This window comes from Cavia porcellus, unplaced genomic scaffold, assembly GCF_034190915.1.
Source record: "Cavia porcellus strain 051 isolate PalLab524CR breed Dunkin Hartley unplaced genomic scaffold, mCavPor4.1 scaffold_12, whole genome shotgun sequence".
In the NCBI taxonomy this organism is placed as follows: domain Eukaryota; kingdom Metazoa; phylum Chordata; class Mammalia; order Rodentia; family Caviidae; genus Cavia; species Cavia porcellus.
Window position 1 is genome coordinate 40,998,244 of NW_026947495.1, and position 23,664 is coordinate 41,021,907.

Below are 23,664 nucleotides of genomic sequence, written 5' to 3' on the forward strand. Positions count from 1 at the left end.
TCAAAATAAAATTAAAAAAAAAAAAAAAAAAATATTTTGCACCAGGACCGTAGGAAAGACGTCTTGAGGGCATGTCAAGAAATGATCAGAGCACACTCACTGTAAACTCAAAGCAAACTCCTTGAAAAGATTTTGCTCAGAAAAGAGAGTCCCAGGGCACCTTGCTTACTCAGAGTCATTAGGAAATGTACCCCTGAGTTCAGCTACCCAGCCACTGCAGCCATGACCCAAGGGGGTCCAGGCACTGATTGATACGGCAGCAGACCTTGGCATCATCTACACAGTTCTGATCCTAGAGGCATATGGCATACAAGAATTATGGAGTCACAGAGGCTTCACTTAAATTCCAGAAGGCTTAGGAGGCCCGGCAATGTGCTTTTACACTTGAAAAGCAAAGCCAAAGGTACAATAGAGATCAGAACTATGCAACAACCTGTGAGCAGACAGCAGAGTCAGTCCTAGATAAAGGTCATGAGGGGTGTAACCATCAAGGCTATAGCGACAGAGTTGACCATGCCTTTTGGAGATCACACTGCCTTATACCCAGATTCTGGACTCAGCTCTATGGAACTTAAATGTTGGCCCTACTTGTTTTTGATCTTTCTTTGGTCCAATTCTTCTCTATATCCTCATTCCTTTGCTTTGAAATGGGAATATTTATCCTATGCCTTGTATATTGGAAAAATTTAAGTGTTTTTTGTTTTTTTAAGGAGCTTATAGGTAAGAGTTTTGCTTTGAGCATGGCTAAAACTAGAGATGAACTAAATGCATTTTGCATAATGAATGGACATGAATCTTTTGGGGTCAGAGGTGGAATCTTAACAGTTTGATCTAAAATGCACCAAGTGTCACGTGTTCAGACTTTTGGCAGGTGACTGGGTCCTCGGGGTGCTATACCCATCAGTGGACCAATTCACTGAATTCATAGTTAAGTGTGCTATTTCAAGCTGGGACCTGATTAGAAGAGCCTGGAGGGGACATATATATTCTTTTAACTTTAACTTCTTCCTCTGTCCCTCTTGGCCAAAATAAAACTCTAGTCTTTAAATTGTATGTGTTAAGATATTTTTTCCAGAAACTAGAATGAGGGCTGGGGATTTAGTTCAGTGGCATAAGCACCTGCCTTGCAAGCAGGTGGTCGTGAGTTCAATCCCTGGTTCCAATAAAAAGATTAAAAAAAATACACAGAAACTAGAATGAGATTGATATAGATTCTTTGGCTAAAAACAGTGACCCTTAACTTGGCTTTAATTACGCCCACTGGATAATAAAAAGCAAGGCAAAGCTTAGAAACTTTGCTGTCATTTTGTATTTGACTCCTTTGTTATCTTAAAACTTTTGGGTCATGTGTCTGTTGAGCTCTGCATATTAAGGAGAATCTGTCTTAAAAATGATAGCATAAGATTGATTAGCTTAAACTTATTGTCTTCAATTTACTTAATATATTTCATCCCCCTCAAGATTGAGTACATTAAGATAAAAGTTTACAGGGACATTTAATTACCAGTTGGTGCTTACCAAGTCTCCAATCATTGCCTTAAACCTACAGTCACTTTGGATTCCAGCAGAACTTCCAAAAAACTGAGACTGCCCCAAGTAGAGACTGCCCTCTAACGACTTCTCCAGAGAAATCTTGCAAAACCAAACCTGAGATAATGATCAGCCTGTCTCAGCAACCCCTTAAAAACTGCCTGGACTCCTCTATTGGGCCAGTCGGATCTTCACTGGAGACATCATCAACCTGATGCCTCTTCCCTGTTTCCTTTTGGTTAATAACTCTTCCTAGTAAATCTGCCTGTGCCTCTCACCACGGCATGCAAAGTTCTTCTCTGTGAGGAAAGTTAAGATGCTACCCAGTCCTAATAGAGACCCCCATCTCCTCTTCAGAGAGGCCTCCTTAAACTCCTTTCCAGTGATATGAGTAAACTGTACCTTTCAGAGAATACATATTCAGAAAATGTAAGATTAAACTTTGCCATGAATTTTCAAGGTAGGACTGTTGACACCAGTCAGTCAGTTTAATACTTCCAAATACATCTAACCCCTTCAGACACATCAACTTCTCCTGGTGCACAGGGTGAATTAAGTACATGGGAGTGGGTAACGCTTAGCCAGGAAGGCCAGTGAGAATACTGCAATAACCCAAGGATGCTGTCTTAATTAACTCTTTACTCATTGTTGAGACAAAATACCTCATATCTGATCAAAATATCTGATGGGAAAGAAAGGTTTATTTATTTTATAGTTCTTGGAGGTTTTGGTCCATACTCAGCTGGCTCCAAGGCAGGGTAGCATGGCGGGGCCACAGTTCATGGATGCCACAAACTGCAAGGAGCAAACCAGCAAGACAGAGAAACACACCTTCTTCCTGCCAATACACCATATCCTGGCTCCACTGCTGTATGGGTGAAACAGTCACACCATCAACTGGAGCACTAGACAACAAACCAATCACAAATGCTAGATTTGATCATGTCTATAACTGCATGAGGCTTGGGGGCCACTGACACACACCATGACAGCATCATTGAGGATGGAAAAGATGAAACAAATACAAGGATGGTCTGGTAACAGTCTAAAATGTTGGGCAATCTGTAGAATAAGAGAAGGAAAATGTGATATTTTCACTCTTAAGAAGAGGCAGTGAGCCAGGCATGGGTGCACACCTGTAATCCCAGCACGTGGGAGGCTGAAGCAGGAGGACAGCTGTGAGTTTGAGGGTGGCCTAGGCTACAAAGTGAGTTCAGGGCCAGCCTGAACTGCAGAGTAAGACCCTGTCTCAAAAAGAGAAAGAAAGAAAGAGACAGAGAGAGAGAAAGAAAGAGAAAAAGAAAGAAAGAAAGAGAAAAAGAAGGAAAGAAAGGCAAATAAGAGAAGGAAAAAGCATTTTTAATAAAGTTTAGACAGTTAGGGGCTGGGGATTTAGCTCAGCGGCATAAGCACCTGCCTTGCAAGCAGGCAGTCGCGAGTTTGATCCCCGGTACCGATAAAAAAGAAAAAGACAAAAAAAATAAATAAAGTTTAGACAGTTAACCCATAAATATCTATAATCATCAGAAACAAGTCACTCTACTCCTCACAACCTACACATACATCCCTGGAAAACGTTACTTTCTTACATTTTACCTTTCATTCTTCTCATGAAATCCTTTATAATCTAAATCAGTAACAAATTAAGCCTATCTCCTCCAATGTTGAATTTCATAAAAAAATAAAATGGAGACATACTCTCCCCCTTCTGCTCTTGTCAGCACTGTTAGAAACATTAACTGCAGGACAGTTTTAACACACTTATTATTCTGTATATTATCTTCTATTGATTAAAACACTTCAACATATCAAGCATTAATGGACGGATAGACCTTATGAACCTCTGAATGGCCCCTTTCAACTGACAATCATCAGAGACCACAGTAGATGGACCAAGAAAATCTTCATAATTACCAAATTAAATCACAAGGTATTTTTGTCTCACATTGAAACCCAGTCAGGAGACAGGCAAATGAAGAGAGCCACTCCAGGCAAGTCCAGGGAAGATGGCTTGTGGCCTCTGGCCAGGAACAATTATAGGCTAACCTGCTTAACAAGAATAAAAGAGATTGTCCTGACAGAATTTCCTACACTGTAGAAAATAATGCCAGTAGGAAATGCAGACGCATTCTAATAAGGGTATAAGAAACTCGTGTCTATATTATGTTGACAAGGAAAAAGAATAGATAGCACAGAAAAGCAATTCCTGGACCAAGGGGCAAACATGTGTTAGATGTTTGTTAAGTACACGACGACCCAGTGTTAAATTATAAAAATTGTTCATGCAGGGGTTGGGGATTTAGCTCAGCGGCATAAGCACCTGCCTTGTAAGCAGGTGGTTGCGAGTTCGATCCCCGGTACCGATGAAAATGAAAAAGACAAAAAAATAATAATTGTTCATGCATCTCTAAAGTATTTGTAGAATGCTAACTATGGGCCAGTTGCTCTGTTATGAACTAGGAATAAGATAGAAAAAACAATCCCCACCCTCAAGAGAAAGGGGGTTGCGGGAGTGGCCAACGGAGGCTCACAACCAAAACCATCTGCAGGGGTGTAGGCCCCCAGGAAAAGGTTGAAAGAAAGCCAGCTCTATTGGTTTTCTAGGGCAGCCACATAAACTCTCACAAACTTGGCAGTTTAAAACAACAGAAACATTCCCTCACAGTTCTGGAAACCCAAAGTCCAAAACACCAAGGAGTCAGCAGGCACACCTCCTTCCTGGCTCTTCCAACGCCTGGGGTTCCCAACAACCTTTGCTACTCCTTGGATTGTAGCTTACCAAACTGATCTGTGTGTCTCTCAGTCTGTGCAACTGCTGCAACAAAGCACCACACTGGATGGCTCACACACAGCCAAAATGTGCCGCATAGTGTTCTGGAGGCTGGAAACCCAAGAGCAAGTCAACGGCAGGTTTGCTCTTGGCTGAGTGTTTGTATGTGGTGGCTCCAGAGAGCCGAAATATAGAGGAATAAACTGTAAGTTATTTTCAAGCTTTAAGATCTCAGCAAGTTTGCACCCAGTTGTCTCTTCCTTCCCTTCTTTTCCTCCCTTTTAGAACAGACTGAACTGCACTCGAGTCTCACTCACATATGATTTCAATGACACTTTGGATACTAGTCCTTATTAGATGATGTCTGGAACTGTTGGGGTGCAATGAGTGTGCAATGAGTGTGCGTGGCACTTGACAAGGCCGTGAGTTTTGGGGAGGTGAAAAATAATGTCATGGACCAAATGTCTGCAGGCTCCCACCAATGCCACACTGAAGTTCTAATCCTCAGTGTGACAGCATTTGAAGGTGGGGTCTCAGGGAGGAAACGAAGTCAGTAGGGTAGAACCTTTATGATAGCAGTCATCCCCTTCTGAGAGTGAGAAACAGGGCAGAGTTCTCTCTCTTCTTCTTTTTCTTGCTTTCTCCAGGAACAGACCACTCACCAGGATCGATGCTGGCTGAACCCTTTAGACAGCTCCAGAGCTGTGATAAATAATTATCTGCTGTTTAATCCCCCAGTGGGGTTCTTTTAATAGCAGCCTGAACTGAAGGAAACGGCTCTTTTTTTACTCCATTGATCACCTCCTTTGATGCACAAGTGTTTAAGTTTGATGTAACAAAACCATTAGTCAATTACTGCTTTTTGATCCTTATATTTTTGGTGTCAGAAATACATTATAAGGCAATGGAAATAAGAATTATTTACATATTTTAGTTTTAGGTGAGTTGGAAAACTGAAAGCATACTGACAGGTTTATCTTGTGATTTTTTACTGATACAAACAGTTCAGATAATCATAATCATATTTGTTTACTTTCAGAAAGATTTCTTTCAAAATCCCTCGTAATTACAGCAGGAGAACTAACATTTTCTGTAAGCAGACAGGTCAAATAGGTATCAGAATTTTAGTATATATTAAGTTAGGGAGAGCTCTGGAGTGCCTCAAATACTTAAAATCAATTTAATATGAAGCTAAATTCCAGGGAGGCACAGATTTTAAAATAAATTATTGTGAGATTTTCTTTTTGGTTGTTGTTGTTTTATAATTGCATTACTATAGTAACAGCATGTGAATAAATGCATGCATGTTAAGAATACAGATGGTTCTTGGCTTGACTACTTTCAATCTACAATTCAATTTTTCTATGAATTTTTTTAAACAGATCTTGCTATAGCCCACTTTGGCCTCGAACTCACAGCAATCCTCCTGCCTCAGCCTCCTGAGTGCTGGGATGACAAGCATGCACCACCACACTGGGCAACTTTTTTGTGAATTTTTGACTTTCTATTGGTGCAAAAGCAATACATAGGCAGTAGAAACTTTACTTTGAATTTGGTGTTCCGATGCTTATGCAAGCTAGGATTGTGCTGTTTGATAGTTCCTAGTGACGGCAAGCATCGGCAGTGAGTCACAGAGCTCTGTCAGTCACAGCTGTGTCAGTCACTGGATCACAAGGATAAACAACCCATACTTAACAGTGGACGTTCCTAAGCTAGGGTGTTCAGTAGGTCACCTATATTAAATGTATTAATTTACAGTATTTTCAACTTATAAAACATCATAAAAGAAGGAGCATCAGTTATAGCAATCTTATAGATTTCATTCAAATTATATCAAAAAGAGCTCACATTTTTATGTAAGCACATAGGCTAAAAAAAAGCAGTAACAAAAATGCCTCATATACCCAACAGCCCTGCAATGAGTTTAACCAAGTAATCATTACATGCATTAGAAATACTGAGTAGTTTCCCAAGTGATTTTTGTCAGTATCTTTTTTTTTTTTTTTTTTTTTTTGTCTTTTTCCTTTTTATCGGTACCGGGGATCAAACTCACGACTGCCTGCTTACAAGGCAAGCGCTTATGCCCCTGAGCTAAATCCCCAGGCCCAGTATCATTATTCTATATGGAGTAAATGCAAACTTTGTAAATGTTATGAAATTATCAATAATAATAATAATCACCCAAAGTGCTTATACATTGAAGTTAAGGCTACTTCTTTTCCTAATAATTTGGAGTTGTTCAGAGAATGAGATGTCTTCAAATTTTTAGTAAATTAGATATTATCTTTATAGTTAGTTAGACTGGGTTAAGCCCCAGCCCTAACCCTTGGCAACTCAATAACTTTGGACAAGAGTTTTAACTTCTTCAAATCCTAGTTTCTTCTTCTACAACATAAAGGTAGTCACACTCACAATGAAAGGCGGTCAGCAAGGATGAATTGAGATGGTGTTCATCAAGCTAGCATTATGCATGGCACAATCACTACTCAGTGAGAGAAAGCAACTATCATCACTATAGCTGGGGATTTTATCAACTAACCTTTTGGCTTATTAATTTCATAACCTCATTTTTAAATTGGTATGTGTCAGAAGATGATCCTATAATGTCAATGTGTGTCCTATAAAAGTTAATCAGAACTCTTTGGTATTTTGAACGCAGCAGTTCACATGCGTGTTCAATATTTGTTCTATAGCTGTTTTTCTTTCCTCCAAAAGTAAAAGTCTCTTTTCTGAGCTCAACAGAAAGACTCTGGGACCATTCCTCAAAGAGTTTTCTCACATCCCGTACTGTGTCTGGCTGAGAATCAACCTGAGCATTTCTCAGCCAAATGGTGGTGACTTCACCATTCACCCTCTCTTGACTTAGAATATGGAATTTGCTGAGTGTGGTTTCATAAATTTTACACTTCGCTTTCAGGTAAAGGAAAACATCTGTGTCGAGCACAAGCATTTCTCCTCTCCTAGAGGTCTCAGGTACCGAGGTCCTCAGCGTCTCCACCAAGTTATCACTTCTATGCAGACTGTTTTTGGAGCTCTGTACATTACACTTTCTCCCCTCACTGATAAAATTTTTGTTTTTTTCTAACAGAGAACTTGCTTTTGATAGCAACGACTCATTAAGTCTCTTGATGGCCAGAAATGATCCTTCCACAGAGATTGTTCCATTGGGTCCCAAAGGACTGAAGCTTAAATTTGGGATTTTCTTTTTCAGGTCCATTATGAGGCTTTCTAAAACAACTTGACTTTGAAAAACAGAAAGATCAAGGATAGCCTTTACAGAGTTGAAAACCTAAAATTTAAAAAAAAAAAGAAAAGTAATTAAAACAGCAATGCCTGACAAAGCAGACAACATAAACAAATTCTTTTTCTTAACACTTTCTTGCCTCTGAGGCGGTTTCCCTGAATCAGACCCTGATGGCACCTTAGCAGCCCCTGCAAGAAGCCCAGTCTGCTCAGTTTGGACAGCATTGTCCCTCAGCACAGTTCATAACGCAGAAGCAGGCAAGTACCTTTTAGAGGTAACACGGTGCTTTTACAGCAAAGCCCTGTACAGAGCCCACAGCCATAAACCGTTCTGGTTCAGCAGACAGGGGCAGCTGGAGAGTCAACCCCCTCTTCCCCTTCCAGTTACAGACACCTCAGATGGGTGCATGGAGCCCTGTGTTTTCTACAGAATATGGTGTAGAAATCGATACAGGCACTCTGAATTTTAATTTTTTTCAGATTATTTTCTCCATTAGTACATGTTTGTAGTACAGCATGTTTCCTCGTTGCTTTTTAATATTCATCTAATTTTTCCCCAAACCAGTCCTTAGGTAAAAACCTGATGTCATCAGTGACAGCACAAAGCTCACTGTCACTTTAAAGGCATCCAGTGGGACACAGAGAAATACAAAAACAAAAGTTTCATGAAACAGGTTTGGCCTTGCACTGAGTCAGGTTAGAGAGTTTGCACCTTCCTTCCTAGAAGTCCCAGGGTGAGAGGGCTTTGTGTTTCCCCGCACAGGAAACAGGTCACAGGGAGATGGGGCTCAGCCCCCCACTCTACCTGCCACAACCTTACCTTTTCACTCAGGTGAGAGACTGTGAGTTGAGTGTGTCCAGCCTTCTTTGCTAGAGGGTATTTCTTTTGTCTGACGACATTCTTTGCAACTACATGGAAACACTAGCATCAAAAGTGGTTGTGACACTTACAAAAGTGTTCATAATACACTGATAATGAATTAATTAAAAATATAGGTGTTAACTCTGTTATTTAGAAACTCCTAAGTTTCTTCTCTATTTTCCTCTAAATCCACATTCAAATACACTTTTTCACACTACCTTAACACATTTAAATTCATTCTGAAGTTATCATGGCCCTGATCATATTTTTTAAACCACACACAGGTGTATATATATATATATATATATATATATATATATATATATATGAACAGAATACAAACAAGCAAGTCCGCACTCTGTGAATTCTGGTTCCAAGGAGCTTCACCTCAGTGAGTCTAGCATGTGACACTGTCCGGTTTTCCTTATAATTCACCGACTGACCTGCTCAGTCTCTCACCGACCCTCCAGCTGTCCCCATTTTCTGGACACCAATGCAACCCAGACCTTAGGCCTCGAACTTCTCTGCTAACCTATACCCAGCACCTGTTCTCCACTCATACATGTGCTACAATACTGTGACAAGCGATAGACACATTCAAAGTATTCAAACTCGCTCATCACTAACAATTTTATTATGAACCATTTTCACACATTCTTGCTAATAATGTACTGGCCACTTTTATACATTTTATATTCAAGAGTTCTTCTTTTCTTTTCTTTTCTTTTGTTGGTGGTGTTCAACATTGAATTCAGGACTTCACACATAGTAGGCAAGCATCACTCTACCACTGATCTGTATTCCCAGTTCTTTTGTTTTCATTTTAATTCACAACAGAGTCTCCCTAAATTACCCAGGTTGGCCTCAAACTTTTTTTTTGTACTGGGGATCGAACTCACGACCTCGAGCTTGCCAGGCAGGCGCTTATGCTGCTGAACTAAATCCCCAGCCCTGCCTCAAACTTTTGATACTTCTGCCACAACCCACCTACCCACTCAGTGGTTGGAATTATAGGCTTGTACAATTTCGACCAGTTTAGAATAATTATTTAAAACTACTTTAAATGATATTAATCATATGAATAACTTAAACAGAAGGTAATTTTTTTGTTTTCATTTTTGTTTTGTTTTTGAGACAGGGTCTTGCTGTATAGTTCAAGCTGGCCCTGCACACATTATGTAGCCTAGACTGTCCTCAAACTCTTGGCAGTCCTGTCTCAGCCTCCCTAGTGCCAGATCCAAGATGTGCTTAATGAAAGAGTTTTGGCCCAGGCCGGACACTGCAGTGGAAAAGCCTCAGCAGGAACCAAGGAGTGCCTATCTCCCCCACCCCTAGGAATTTACCTGTGACTCCATCTCCCCCACCCCTAGGAATTTACCTATGGCACCAAACAAAGACCAATGGGCTACCTGTGCATCCCTAATGCACCCTTAGGTTCCACCCCAAACTGAGGCTACTTATGTGCCTCACTCCACGTGTTCCACAGAGAGATCGCTGATCCCGGGGTGGACATGCTGTGCCCCAGGAGATCGGAGATGTCTCTCTCTTATCTTGTTTTTTTTTTTTTTTTTCTTTTTTTTATTGGTACCAGGGATTGAACTCATGACTGCGTGCTTTCCAGGCAGGCACTTATGCGGCTGAGCTAAATCCCCAGCCCCATACTTATCTTTTCAGCCGCCACAGGTCCCCCACAGTCCTATCACTTAACAAATGTAATTTTAATTTCAGTGAAAAGGTAGGCCTAAGATTACAAAAATCTGACTTGGAAATACCTTTTTTTTCTTTGAATATTACATACGCCACTCCCTTGGTTCTTGTTGGATATATCACCTCTTCAACCTCTCCACCCAGAGTCTTATCCTGGAAGTAACTCTTCACCAATGTGGCCAACTGCTGGTCACCGAAAAGGTCAACAGGAAGGCCAGCAACTATGACTGCTCTTTCGGAAGCTTCACATTCTTTGACATTCAAGCCTGATGCCTGCAGGAGAAACAGTAGGAAATTATTTAAAACCATTAGACTAATAAAGGTGATGGCAGGTACCGGGAGAGAGGGTGTTTTAGTCTATAAAGGTGACAGACACACTTCGTTGAAAGGACGAGTAGATCTTTGTCTCATACCAGCAGTAACATAAGCTTTAGCCAAACCCTAGAATCAAATATAAAAATCTGCTTTCAAAAAATGGAAAATAAAAAAAGTTTTTAAAAAATGGAAAATATTAGTTAATGTTTAATTTTAGAAAGGCCAAAAATAATAGAATATGTCACAAAAGAAAAGATTAAGATACAGAAATTTAAAAATGTAAAAAGTATGACACTAGTAAAGCATGGTAATTTGGAGGTAGCTGCATGCTCTCTGGATTGCAGAGTCCAAAGTATATACGCCAATAAGAAAAGTATCTCCCTTATATATTGTGAGACTCAAGGAAAGGTCATCAACAAAAAATAAAACCCTTGCAATAAAAGAGGTTGCAGTGAATGAAACCCCACCTCTCATGCACATCTGAGGCGAGATTCACTGCCGACCATGCTGACACACAGGACCGACTGCCAGATCTTCCCTGGGTTCTCTCTCTTCAAATTTCTTGAATTATTTACTTAAAGGGTTTCTGCTCAAATGCTTTGATTTGCCTCTCAGTCTCATGTAGACACATCAGCCTATAAGCTTCTCCCAATGCTATAGTTAGTCCAAGTTGATGACACCAAATTGAGGCATAAGCTTTCTCAACAGCCTGAAAGATGAATTGTCTCATGGGCCCAAGTGATAGTTACAGACCATCCAGAGTGCAGGCTAGAAGACTCTGCAGTTAAGGCCGGACTCCACTGGAGATGGGCACACTTCTTCGGGCTCCCAGAAACAGACTCAACACACAACGTCTTGTCCATCCTATGAGACCTTTAAAGTGAATGGAAAGGAATAAACCCAGCCAAGTGTGGCGGCACATGCCTTCAATCCTAGTATTTGGGAGGCTGAAGCAAAAGGTCCACGCCAGCCTGCGCTCTACAGCAACTGCATTCACCACCCAGCTGCCTGGACCTCAAGATCCTGTCCTCAAAAGGAACAGAAAGATGAGGGGCAGGGAAAGGAAGGAGTAGAGAGAGGGGAGGGAACGGAGGGGAGGAGGAGGAGAGATGGAGAAGTATACAAGGATAAGAGAGGGACACACTAACCCAGAATAAGCAAGACGGTAGCAGGACAAAGATGACAACCCGCACATCAGAATGGGGGCGGGAGACCAAAGAGTTGAAAAATGTTAATAAAACAAGGGCTGCAGCTGCCCCAGGCACGCCTCACTCCTCCGCACCAAAGGCAACACACAGACACACCGCAGGAGATAGCTGGGATGGAACCTCAGGGCAAACACACAGGAGCAAAGGCAACACACACAGACACACGGCAGGGGGTTAGCCGGGATGGAACCTCAGGGCAAACACACAGGAGCAAAGGCAACACACACAGACACACGGCAGGGGGTTAGCCGGGATGGAACCTCAGGGCAAACACACAGGAGCAAAGGCAACACACACAGACACAGCGCAGGGGGTAGCTGGGATGGAACCTCAGGGCAAACACACAGGAGCAAAGGCAACACACACAGACACACCGCAGGGGGTAGCCGGGATGGAACCTCGGGGCAAACACACAGGAGCAAAGGCAACACACACAGACACACGGCAGGGGGTTAGCCGGGATGGAACCTCGGGGCAAACACACAGGAGCAAAGGCAACACACACAGACACACGGCAGGGGGTAGCCGGGATGGAACCTCAGGGCAAACACACAGGAGCAAAGGCAACACACACAGACACACGGCAGGGGGTTAGCCGGGATGGAACCTCAGGGCAAACACACAGGAGCAAAGGCAACACACACAGACACAGCGCAGGGGGTAGCCGGGATGGAACCTCAGGGCAAACACACAGGAGCAAAGGCAACACACACAGACACACGGCAGGGGGTTAGCCGGGATGGAACCTCAGGGCAAACACACAGGAGCAAAGGCAACACACACAGACACACCGCAGGGGGTAGCCGGGATGGAACCTCAGGGCAAACACACAGGAGCAAAGGCAACACACACAGACACACCGCAGGGGGTAGCCGGGATGGAACCTCAGGGCAAACACACAGGAGCAAAGGCAACACACACAGACACACGGCAGGGGGTTAGCCGGGATGGAACCTCAGGGCAAACACACAGGAGCAAAGGCAACATACACAGACACACGGCAGGGGGCAGCTGGGATGGAACCTCGGGGCAAACACACAGGAGCAAAGGTAACACACACAGACACAGCGCAGGGGTTAGCTGGGATGGAACCTCAGGGCAAACACACAGGAGCAAAGGCAACACACACAGACACACCGCAGGGGTTAGCCGGGATGGAACCTCAGGGCAAACACACAGGAGCAAAGGCAACACACACAGACACACCGCAGGGGGTAGCCGGGATGGAACCTCGGCAAACACACAGGAGCAAAGGCAACATACACAGACACACGGCAGGGGGCAGCTGGGATGGAACCTCGGGGCAAACACACAGGAGCAAAGGTAACACACACAGACACAGCGCAGGGGTTAGCTGGGATGGAACCTCAGGGCAAACACACAGGAGCAAAGGTAACACACACAGACACAGCGCAGGGGTTAGCTGGGATGGAACCTCGGGGCAAACACACAGGAGCAAAGGCAACACACAAGACACACCGCAGGGGGTCAGCTGGGATGGAACCTCAGGGCAAACACACAGGAGCAAAGGTAACACACACAGACACACCGCAGGGGTTAGCTGGGATGGAACCTCGGGGCAAACACACAGGAGCAAAGGCAACACACACACACACAGCGCAGGGGTTAGCTGTGATGGAACCTCGGGGCAAACACACAGGAGCAAAGGCAACACACACAGACACAGCGCAGGGGTTAGCTGGGATGGAACCTCAGGGCAAACACACAGGAGCAAAGGCAACACACACAGACACAGCGCAGGGGTTAGCTGGGATGGAACCTCAGGGCAAACTCACAGGAGCAAAGGCAACACACACAGACACACCGCAGGGGGTTAGCTGTGATGGAACCTCGGGGCAAACACACAGGAGCAAAGGCAACACACACAGACACACGGCAGAGGGTAGCTGGGATGGAACCTCGGGGCAAACACACAGGAGCATTGTACCTAAAAAAAAGTCTCAAAACATTTTTAAAAAGTCTCAGGGAGGACTTGACCTGCTATCTGGGCTTGCAGAGCAGGCTCTTCAGTCTTCCATCGCAGACCCATCGACCTCCTAACACATACTGGCGCGGAACACCACAGGGAGCTCCAGACCTTGGATTGTACTCTCTGGTCTCCACTGTATAGACAGACGCTCTGCACTCCTGCACATCCGATTCTGTGGTTGACCACTGTAAGCCCATCTTATAAACTCATATAGATTTATATATCTTGTGTTATATTTGTTTCTCTAGTAAGCATTGACTGATACAATGATTAAAGTCCATGAGGACTGCCCAAGGCAGTACATCCTCTTCTCATCTCTTTGGTACTGTATTTCTGCTGCTGGCTTATAAAATGAGGTGGCAAAAATGTACCTTTCTGATGAAATGGCTTTTTTCTTTGTTTTTCTTTAGGTACTGAGGATCAAACTCGTGACCTTGCACTTGCCAGACGGGTGCTTGTACTACTGAGCTACACCAGGCCCTGAAATGGTGTTTTTAAACTCACAATGTACACCGTAATTTCTTAGAATTTGGTATATTGTCAATTCATGTATCAGTTAACAAGTACTGTATTAATTAAGCATGTGTTCTTGCCTGACAATAATGCTGGGTATCAGAGATGATATAGGCAATAAAATAAAATATACCCTGTGCTCTAAAATTAAAATCCCTAACAAAAATGTTCTGAGTAATCACTACACATGGAGCGCTTAGACAAGTTTTAGAATTAACGCTATTAAAAAGGAGAGGGGTGACTCCCTTAAGGAAGAAAAGGAGACAGGTAAATAAATCATTTCAAAAGAGTTTGTTGAGGTCTATTTTGTCATAGGAAGAGATAGGCCAACCCTCCACCATCTGAGAAGGACACAGATTACCTATGATAACAGTCTAAAATAACAATAAATGCCATCCAGGATTAGTAAAATTAATTCCAGTAGAGCAATTTTTAAAAAGTTACATGAAGGAAAGGCCTTGACAAAGACTGAGGTCAAATCTGAATGGATGAGGCAAAGATGCCAAGAAAAAAAGTTTACAACAAATAGAGAAGGGGAGGCTGGGGGAGGGATGGAAGGGTGAAAATCTCTCAGGATGATACAAACAGAAGGCAGTGGTAACTCCAGCAGGCTGGGAGGCTGTCAAGAAGGCTGCAAGTTTGAGCCCTGTCTGGGCAACTTAGCAACTAGCAAGACCCTGTCTCAAAATATAAATTTTTTTTTTTTTTTGTCTTTTTCGTTTTTATCCATACAGGGATCAAACTCACGACTGCCTGCTTGCAAGGCAGGCGCTTATGCCGCTGAGCTAAATCCCCAGCCCCAAAATATAAAATTTAAAAATGGACTGAAGATGTAACTCAGTGTGTGGGTTCTAAATCCAATCCTCAGTAATGGCAAAAACAACAAAACCAAAGTGTCTTCTGAAAATAAAGTAAATAAAAATCTAGTGGTGCCGTGAATAGTGGGAAACGCCTGTAATTCCAGCACTCAGGAGCCTGAGACGGGAGAATTACTGTGAGTTCAAGGTCAGCCTAGGATATATAAGCCAGACTATACTACATAGTGATACTATCTCGAAAAGAAAATCTAGTGGCTATTTGTTATTGTTTAATGGAAGAAAACAAAAGTCATTAAAATTATTTGTAAAGAAGATTGTATAGTGAAATAACAAAAATATATCAGATTTAGGTTGGGACTTAGGCGGCTGCACAAGAAGGCCATTTGCCCGCCTTCTTGATAAGCACCTCTGGCACAGGCCAGGAGGAGAACCAGTCAGCTGTTCCCACGAGCCTACCGGCTGGGGCTTAGAGTCAAACATCCCCCCACCCGTCAGCAACTGGGGACAGAGTTCTGAGCATCTCTTGGGAGGATGAGGATGACCATATGCAATACAGCAAATCAGGGGGATTTCCTCGTTCTATTTTCACTGTTATGTTTTGTAATGATTGTTGTGCTCTTTTCAATACTCTCCTTCAATGGGTTGTACAATGGTCTGTTATTAGTTTGATTTCACTATACCTAATTGACTGGACAACTATTGTGAAGATTATGAGACATACCGTACTACCGATTACTACTATCCCAGTATCCTGCTTTGAAGTTCTGTACCAATATCACTACATTGTCTCAATTTCTCGATTGGCTTTGTTTTTTCTTGTTCTGTTGTATTTTTATTACATTCTAAATAAAATTTTTAAAAAGGAAAAAAAAATATCAGATTTAAAAACTGTTCCCACATCCTAGCCCCAAATAAGACATGGTAATTTTCCTGAGATACTGTAATTCACAGCTTCCTAGAGAAAAAATTAATCCAAGAGAGTTTTCAATTTTTCAGCAAAATTTATTTCATGAGATTTGTCCCAATCTAACATCTTGGTCCTAACAAGCCATACCAGGTTGGTTCCTTTCAATCAATTTCAGTTCATAAAATCTTACTCCACCTCTATGCCCATGTCAATACAAATGTCATTTCTTATTTAATATCTATACATGGTTTATTTTTAAAATCAAACAAACTTCCCAAGCCAGTATTCTAAAAAGTGAGAACACAATCTTGTTTGTTTTAAAGGAACTTATCAATGTTTTGTGTCTGTGTGTTTCTTTGACCGCAGAGTCTCACCACACAATCCTGGCCGGCCTCAAAATTCACTGCACAGCATAGTCTGGCCTGGACCTCCTGGTCTTCCTGCCTCAGCCTCCTCAATGACAGAGGATTACAGACGTACCATCATACCCAGCAGGAACAAATTTTTAGAACTCATCTAATGAATTATTTGAATGATCTACCAGTATTGTTCCTTAACTTTCTTTCACGTGTTTGCGGAAGTATAGCTAACATAATTTTACTGACATCAGTTACCAACAGTGATAATTACTAGCTTTTCCTATTCACAAGTAGGAGATAGTCTTTCCAAGGCCTTTAAACAAAAACAGCACTTTAGCAGAGAGAGAGAGGGTGGCACTTGTCCCTATATTGACACCTTTTTGTTACTTTTCTCCTTGTTGAGACAAAACACCTGACACCAAAAGTTAAAGGAGGAAAGGTTTATTCAGCTCACAGTCTGTGGAGGTTTCGGTCCATTATCCACCGGCTCCAAGGCAGAGTGCACACAGCAAACCCTTCATGGCAGCAGAAGACAGCAAAAGCAATAAAAAAGGAGGATCGGCAAGATTCTTTCAATCCCTTATATTGTACAGCAGCTACCCCTGTGGGTGTGGCACTTACACCTTAATCCCAGCACTGGGACATGAATCAATCACACACAAACTGTAGATTCCGCCATCGATAAAAAAAAAAAAAACCCCTCTATGACTGCATGAGGCATTGGAAGGACATCCAGACACAAACCTAATACAACGTTGTGTTTTAAAAGACCTCTGGGCAACGTATCAGGAAACAAAAAGCCACAAAGAAAAAACCTATTCATGAAGACCAGAAGAGGTAATTAGATGATTTAGTCACTGCGTTTGTTTATATTTTTCTCAACATGAATTATTTTAATTGACTATGGTGTTGCATTCTCCAGATAAACGTCTCAAAACTGCTTTTGCAAATCCAAAACTCCAGGATTTCAGAACAGGGCTCTGCCACGGCTTTCAAGTCAACAGCTTGATGGAGGAAACACACACGTGCACCCTCGCATGGCTAAATCTTCAACTTGCTAACTGCTCTTTCAAGCCAGGGCAGCTGGTGAAAACACTGAGCCCTTTGTGTCTCTGGAGAAAGACAAACAAAAATGCTTTTTAAACTCTTCTTAGAAGACAAACCTCTCACACTAGGCCCGGTGGCGCAGGCCTCCAGCACTCCGGGAGGGGAGGCTGGGGCAGGAGGATCGCTATACTGTGAGTTCGAGGCCAGTGTGAAGTTCACAGAACGACCCTGTCTCAGAAAGCCAGAGAGAGATGCGGAGGTGGGGGTCACTATGCCTTCCTGACTCCGCCTTTGCTCAGAACCTGTTCTCACTTCCAAAAAAGTCCAAAGAGCCACGGCCTCCCTTTCTGGGGAATGTGTCCACTTTCGTTCCAAGTCAGAGAAGCCAAGTTAAACCCAACACCGCCTGGAAGCGACCCCTTCCCGGAAAGCTGAGTCACGGCCGCGGGGCGGGGGTCAGGGGTGGCCGCCCGGGCCCACGGCGACGGCCCTGGAGCCGGCTGCGCGTGCCCCCCACCCCGCCCCGCCCCGCCCGGACCCGCGGGGACCCGCGCCCTCCCGGCCCCGACCCGACCCGCAGGAAAGCGACTTGCCATGGCGAGGGCCGCGCTGGGGCGTGCGGAGTCCCGCGCTGCGCACCTCGCCGGCGGATTTCGGTTTCGGTTTTGCCGCTCGTGCCCCGGGAGCTTGCACTGGAGGGGGCGGTGCAAGGGGGGGTTAAAGTGGGGGCAGGGTGGGGTGTGGGGGAGGGGGCCTCCCCCCACTGGCCGGCGCCGCGGCGGCCGCCTCCACTAGGAAGCGCTGCGGCCAGCGCGGGCCGGATGCGCCCAGTGCTTGTGCAACTTCGGGAAAGGGTTTGCGAGAGGCCCGGAGGACTCCCTGGCCGGACCCTGGGGATCCTCCAGATGACGTCTCTCCTGGCTCAGAGGCATCTGGATTCTCTTCAGCTCTCAGCACCTCCGACGTCTGCATGCAGCCTCACCCGCACGGGGGCCACCTCCTCTCCCTCAGGAACCATCCCGCCCCAGGCGGTGCCGACCGCCTGGCCTTGGGACAACGGGACTCCACACATACAACAAGCTTCCAAATTATGTCAGGAAAATATGAAGGAATGCAAATTGATGGCAGATGGGAAGTTTAATTTCCACCCTAAATGAAGAAATATAAGGTGAAATCATGATACACCATTTTTTCCACTCCTAGACTGGCAATAATAAAATACATGACTGTGGCCAACATTTCCATAAGCAACGCTTAATTTTCTTAAGAATTTCGGCCCCCTTTTGAAAACCAGGCTATGTGATAGATCTTGGGGGGAGGAGGCGGAGGGGGGAGCAACTATGTGATCTAATGCCTAGAAGTCCCCTGGTAGTGAGATCTTGCTATAGGAACTGGGAGTATAGGAAGGCCTCTGCCCCCTGGCTATGGGCAGAATACTGATACACACAAACACACACACACAGTTGTCAAAATACAGGCATATAGGTTTAGAGAAAATCTAGTTCTTATTTTAATCCTTATCCACTCTTTTTTTTGATATGGGGATGGAAGTCACAACCTCAGGCTTGCCAGGCAGATTCTTATGCTGCTGAAGGAGCTAGAGGAGCTCCTCCCAGGTCCCCTTGTACCCTGAAATTTGTCTTTTTGTCATCCCTGTAGGTATCTGAGGGTCTGGTGAGCCCTCTGAAGGCCCTGTATGCCACCTTGGTGAGCTGCACACTGCAAATGGAGGACATAGAAGAGCCTTGTCGGCAGAGAGACAGATCTTCCTGACTGTCTCCTGCCACCATCCCTCCCTTCTCTGTCCCCAAGCCTGCAGTGGATCATGAACTAGAACTCATCTCTATCAAGCAAATGCCATGAAAACTAAAAAAGTCACTCCACCCATTCTCCGTGTTCCCCGGCAGGCTGTTGTATCAGGGGTGACTGTCATACCCAGGAGAAAAGATGCTACTCAGGGAAGCTGGGATAGCCTTCTGGGTGCCTTCCCTCCAACCACCTGTTATCAGAACCTTTTGCACAGTCACATTTCTACCCATTTCTGCCCATTCTTCATAAAATTAAAGTATAAAAACAGTTTTCCTGGGTCTTTGGGTCATTTCTCAAGGCTCCTGTATCTCATAAGACTTTGATAAAACAAGTTTGTTAGTTTTTGCTTGTTAACATTGTTTTGGTTGATGATGTTATAACAGTATCAGTTGTGACCAGTATGATGAGCTAAGGAAAGTCACATCTTCTCACTCTTAGCCTATCAAAATGTACAGAACAAAGTATGTAAAACAGCATACATCCTTAGACTTAGCAGTCTAAGTGACAATGCACAATATAGAAAACTTAACTGTTGTTTGAAACCCCAATAACTTTCTAAAAAACTGAGATCTACTCAGTTTGTTAAGGAATGGAGCTAATTTATTGTACACCAAGACACAAGGCTCTGAAGATTCTAAAACATTAAGGTAAACCTACATGTAATTCCTGAATTTATAGTTTATCTCCAAACGCACCTAGTACCTATTGGAATGTCCAATAAATATCTGAAATTTAACACAAAACACAGTTTCTTCCCTTTTTTTTTTTTAACACTAAAGATCAAACCTAGGGTGTCATGCATGCCAGCCACTCTACCACTGCCTAACACTCCCAGCCCTAAGGACTCATTCCTGCAGGAACGAATCCAGTCCCACAAGAACTGCACTAATCCCTTCTAAGGGTGGAGCCCCATGACCAATTACTTTCCACCTCTGGGTTATGATAATAAAGTTGCCTAGGTTACTTCCTGGGGAAACTGACAGTCACTGCTACTGAAAACACTGACTTTTGGCTCTGCAGATGTCTGATGGATAACCAAAAGCACTAAAGGTTTAGCATCTCTGTCTTCATCTGTGTTTACTCCCTTTGCTATCTTAATCTTTTTTTTTTTTTTTTTTTTTTTTTTGCCTTTTTCCTTTTTATTGGTACCAGGGATCGAACTCACGACTGCCTGCTTGCAAGGCAGGCGCTTATGCCGCTGAGCTAAATCCCCAGCCCTTGCTATCTTAATCTTTGTGGAGTCTACTCAGCTCTGCGTAGACATGATTATTATTCAGGAATTCAGTTCAAGACAACAATTGGCCTGTTGCCCACCAGAGCTAGTATGTGTTTCTTCTCTCTCTGCCCTCTTTTCGGCCTCCACTCTTGTGTTTCTACAGAATTCATTAAAGCCAGGCCTCAGACCTGTAAGAGAGTCCAGCCACACAAGGCCAGAATGTTTTTTCACAATTCAGAACTTCTAGAAGTTGACCGTGGCACCCAGTAATCCATACTCATTCCAAGAAGAAACATCTTTTGGAACTACGTCCCTAACCAGTGGAAATTACCGAAAGCTTCTTACCACCTACCAACTCCTTTCAGTCAATCCCCAAGTCCAGGAAGGCCTTTCCATTCCCCAACCCACACCCAGGATCGCCTGCAGGAGTGTGTGTGTCTTAGTGTTTGGCCTTTGTTTCTACCATTTCTGAATCAAAAGATCCCAGCACTCAGTATCATCTTCACACATTAAGCAGTGCTCTCTCATTTTGAGTATACATTTTAAGGCCTTCTAACTTAACGTTTAATTTGTTAAATAGTCAATACAGTGTCTTTGCTAAATTTTCAAAGACAGGTCTGCTTCCACAAAACCACTACAAGCCACTGTTCTAGAATAATTAGGACAGCACTGCTTGACTTTTTTTTTCTTTCTTCTCCTTCACCTCCTCCACCTCCCTTATTTTTTGTAAACAAAGAGGGAGAGGGAGGGAGAGAGGACAAAAGCCTACAGCACCCAATATTTCCAGGCATTCTCCCATCCAAGTACTGCACTCACCAGGCCTGACCCTGTAAGACATCTAGCCAGACAGCACTTGTGTGATAGTGAAAGGAGCCTATTATAGTCTTTTTTTTTTTTTTTTTTTTTTTTTTTTTGTGGTCTTTTTCCTTTTTGTCGGTACCGGGGATCAAACTGATGACTGCTTGCTTGCAAGGCAGGCGCTTATGCCACTGAGCTAATTCCCCAGCCCTGCCTATTACAGTTTTAATCTCCATTTTCCCCCAAAGTCTCAAATGCTGAAGGCTTTGTCCCAAGTTCAACTATGTTCAGAGGTGGGCCTTCTGGAAGTGACTGGATCGTAAGGTCTCTGATGTCATCAATGGGTTAATCCTAGCTGAAGGCAGTGGACCTCGGGGGAATGTCCTTGAGGACTGTGTCGTGACATCAGCCTCTCTTTCCCAGGTGCTTCCTCCCCCATCCTTTGCTGGTCACCATCAGGTGACCAGCTTTCTCCCATGATGCTTTTTTGCTATCATATACTGTATTACATTAGACCCAGAAACAATGGATCCAGGCAACCATGGACCAAAACCTCTGAAACCATGAGCCCAAATAAACCTTTTCTCCTTTTAAATTGTTATTTTCTGGTAATGTGTCACGATGGAAAGCTGACCAAAACAGAACTCAAAGAAAATTTTATAGTAAATCAGGGTTGGGGATTTAGCTCAGCGGCATAAGCGCCTGCCTTGCAAGTAGGCAGTTGTGAGTTTGATCCTTGGTACTGATAAAAAGGAAAAAGACAAAAAAAGAGAAAATTTTATAGTAAATCATTCATCAAAAACACTATTAAAATTTAGAATTCAATGAAATTTTCAGTTTTACTGCCCGAAGAAGGCCCCCAAAGAAACAAAAGTAATTATTTCAAATTTTTCACTAAATATTAGAAAAAGTATCTTCCTAGTGGGCAATCTGCTATAGTCTGTAAACAATTCTTTCTGTGCTAGTGAGATTATCTAAAGAAACTGAAAATGTATTATATTTTCATAAATTCATACATTAATAGATCATCATTGAAGTAGCTTTCTTATAAAAACAACCTCTCTCTGCAAGCTTGCTGTACTATACAATTATGATATAAGAAGGCGGCCTTCCACACCACTAGGTGACAAGATGCTAGTTATGTTTTTGAATTTCCCAGCTTCCAGAAACAGAAGCTAAATAAACCTCTTATGACAATGTAGCAGAAAATGCCCCCACAGCCAGTCGGTAGTTGGCCAGGTAACAGTTCCTGTTACAAGTTCCTGTTACTTCTGTCTCCTAGAAACAGCTGGTCACTGTGATGTACATTATAAGACCCTATCAGTACCTGCCAATACTCTGCTTCTGTACTTTCTTCTTGTTTATCCCATATCAGTCCCAACTACCAAGGATCAGGGCCTGATATTTTGGGAATGATCCTAATCAGTGCCAGAAGATGTAAAATAAATCTGCCTCCAAATCCTGGGGTCATTTCAGTGTTTCTGCTTGCCATTTCATCAACGGAATACAGACTAAGATCGTATTAATATTTTTTAGGGTTTTAAGTAATTCTTCTATGTTCAAAGAACAAAAGGATTGTCATGGTAAATGTAGAGATTTATTATAAATTATATGGTGTCTAGGCAACATATCTCATTCCTGACAGAAGTGTGAGAATAATGAATACTTCTGACAGTAAATTTAAAACCTAATAATAAAATATCAAGCAAAAAAACAAATTTTCCCTTTTTTGGTATTAGATGGCAAGGCTGGGGACATAAGCGATAAGAGATGTGCCTACCATGTGTGAAGCCCCAGGTTCAATTCCCAGTGTGGGAAGAGGACTGGATGGCCGAAAGCGACAGCCAGATTTAAAATGTTTTCTAAAAGCATCCATTTCTGCTATCTCTTAAATACGAATTTAATACTGTTTCCAGCTTTTCACAAAATTTACTGTGTATGAATAAATGGTATCCAAAGAGTTCTTTAATCAAAAAAGAATTTACCATCTCTGAATAGGAAACTTTAATTTTATCCTTACAGTTCTTACACATTAAAAACAACCAAATGTTAATAAACTGGGTTTCTCTCCAATAAAAGTTTAGGCCCCTCAAGAGCAGGGTCATAGTCTGTCTCTAGGCCAGAATCTAAGAGTGATCAATGTAAATTGCTAGCTTTATTATAGTTCTCTGTATTCAAGCTTTTCAATCTTATATTGTTGCTTTCCATTGATAGTACAAGAGAAAGCAGCTACTGGTTTTTACGAGCTCTCTGTCGGGGAGGAGTTGGGTAGCTTGGAAGCAATCAAAGGGCACCTGGCATTCTGAATGAAGGAGAGTTCAAGAGAAAGCCCACACTGAGCTCAGAGACCTCTGGACTGTAGAATGAAATGTTACACAAAGCAGAACATGATGGCTCCTGAAGTCTCTTGAAACTTTGGTAAAGTGTACGGAAATCACAAAACGGCTTTGTGTAACTGCATTTCTTTTAGGAAATACTGAGCATCAAGTCTACACACTGGTGGGCATGGGGCCAAAATGGAATTGGCCCACATGATATGACAGCGAGAGCCAACACAGGCAGGGGGACTTGG

At 43.1% G+C, this 23,664-nt stretch overlaps 1 protein-coding gene across 2 annotated transcripts; it reads right to left on the bottom strand.

The window, feature by feature from the left end:
- Nucleotides 1-5,156: 5,156 nt before the first annotated feature.
- Nucleotides 5,157-17,996, bottom strand: Rbm43 (RNA binding motif protein 43). 2 transcript variants are annotated; one of them, XM_063259055.1, is made up of 4 exons: nucleotides 17,863-17,996; nucleotides 10,178-10,385; nucleotides 8,364-8,452; nucleotides 5,157-7,589 (listed from the first exon to the last, which is right to left on the bottom strand). In XM_063259055.1, the coding sequence occupies exons 1-4, from the start codon at nucleotides 17,863-17,865 to the stop codon at nucleotides 6,831-6,833; spliced, it is 1,059 nt and encodes a 352-aa protein (XP_063115125.1). In that variant the 5' UTR covers nucleotides 17,866-17,996; the 3' UTR covers nucleotides 5,157-6,830. The 2 variants fall into 2 exon arrangements, with proteins under 2 accessions (XP_063115125.1, XP_012997938.1); XM_013142484.3 differs by lacking the exon at nucleotides 17,863-17,996 and adding an exon at nucleotides 11,181-11,300.
- Nucleotides 17,997-23,664: the final 5,668 nt, after the last annotated feature.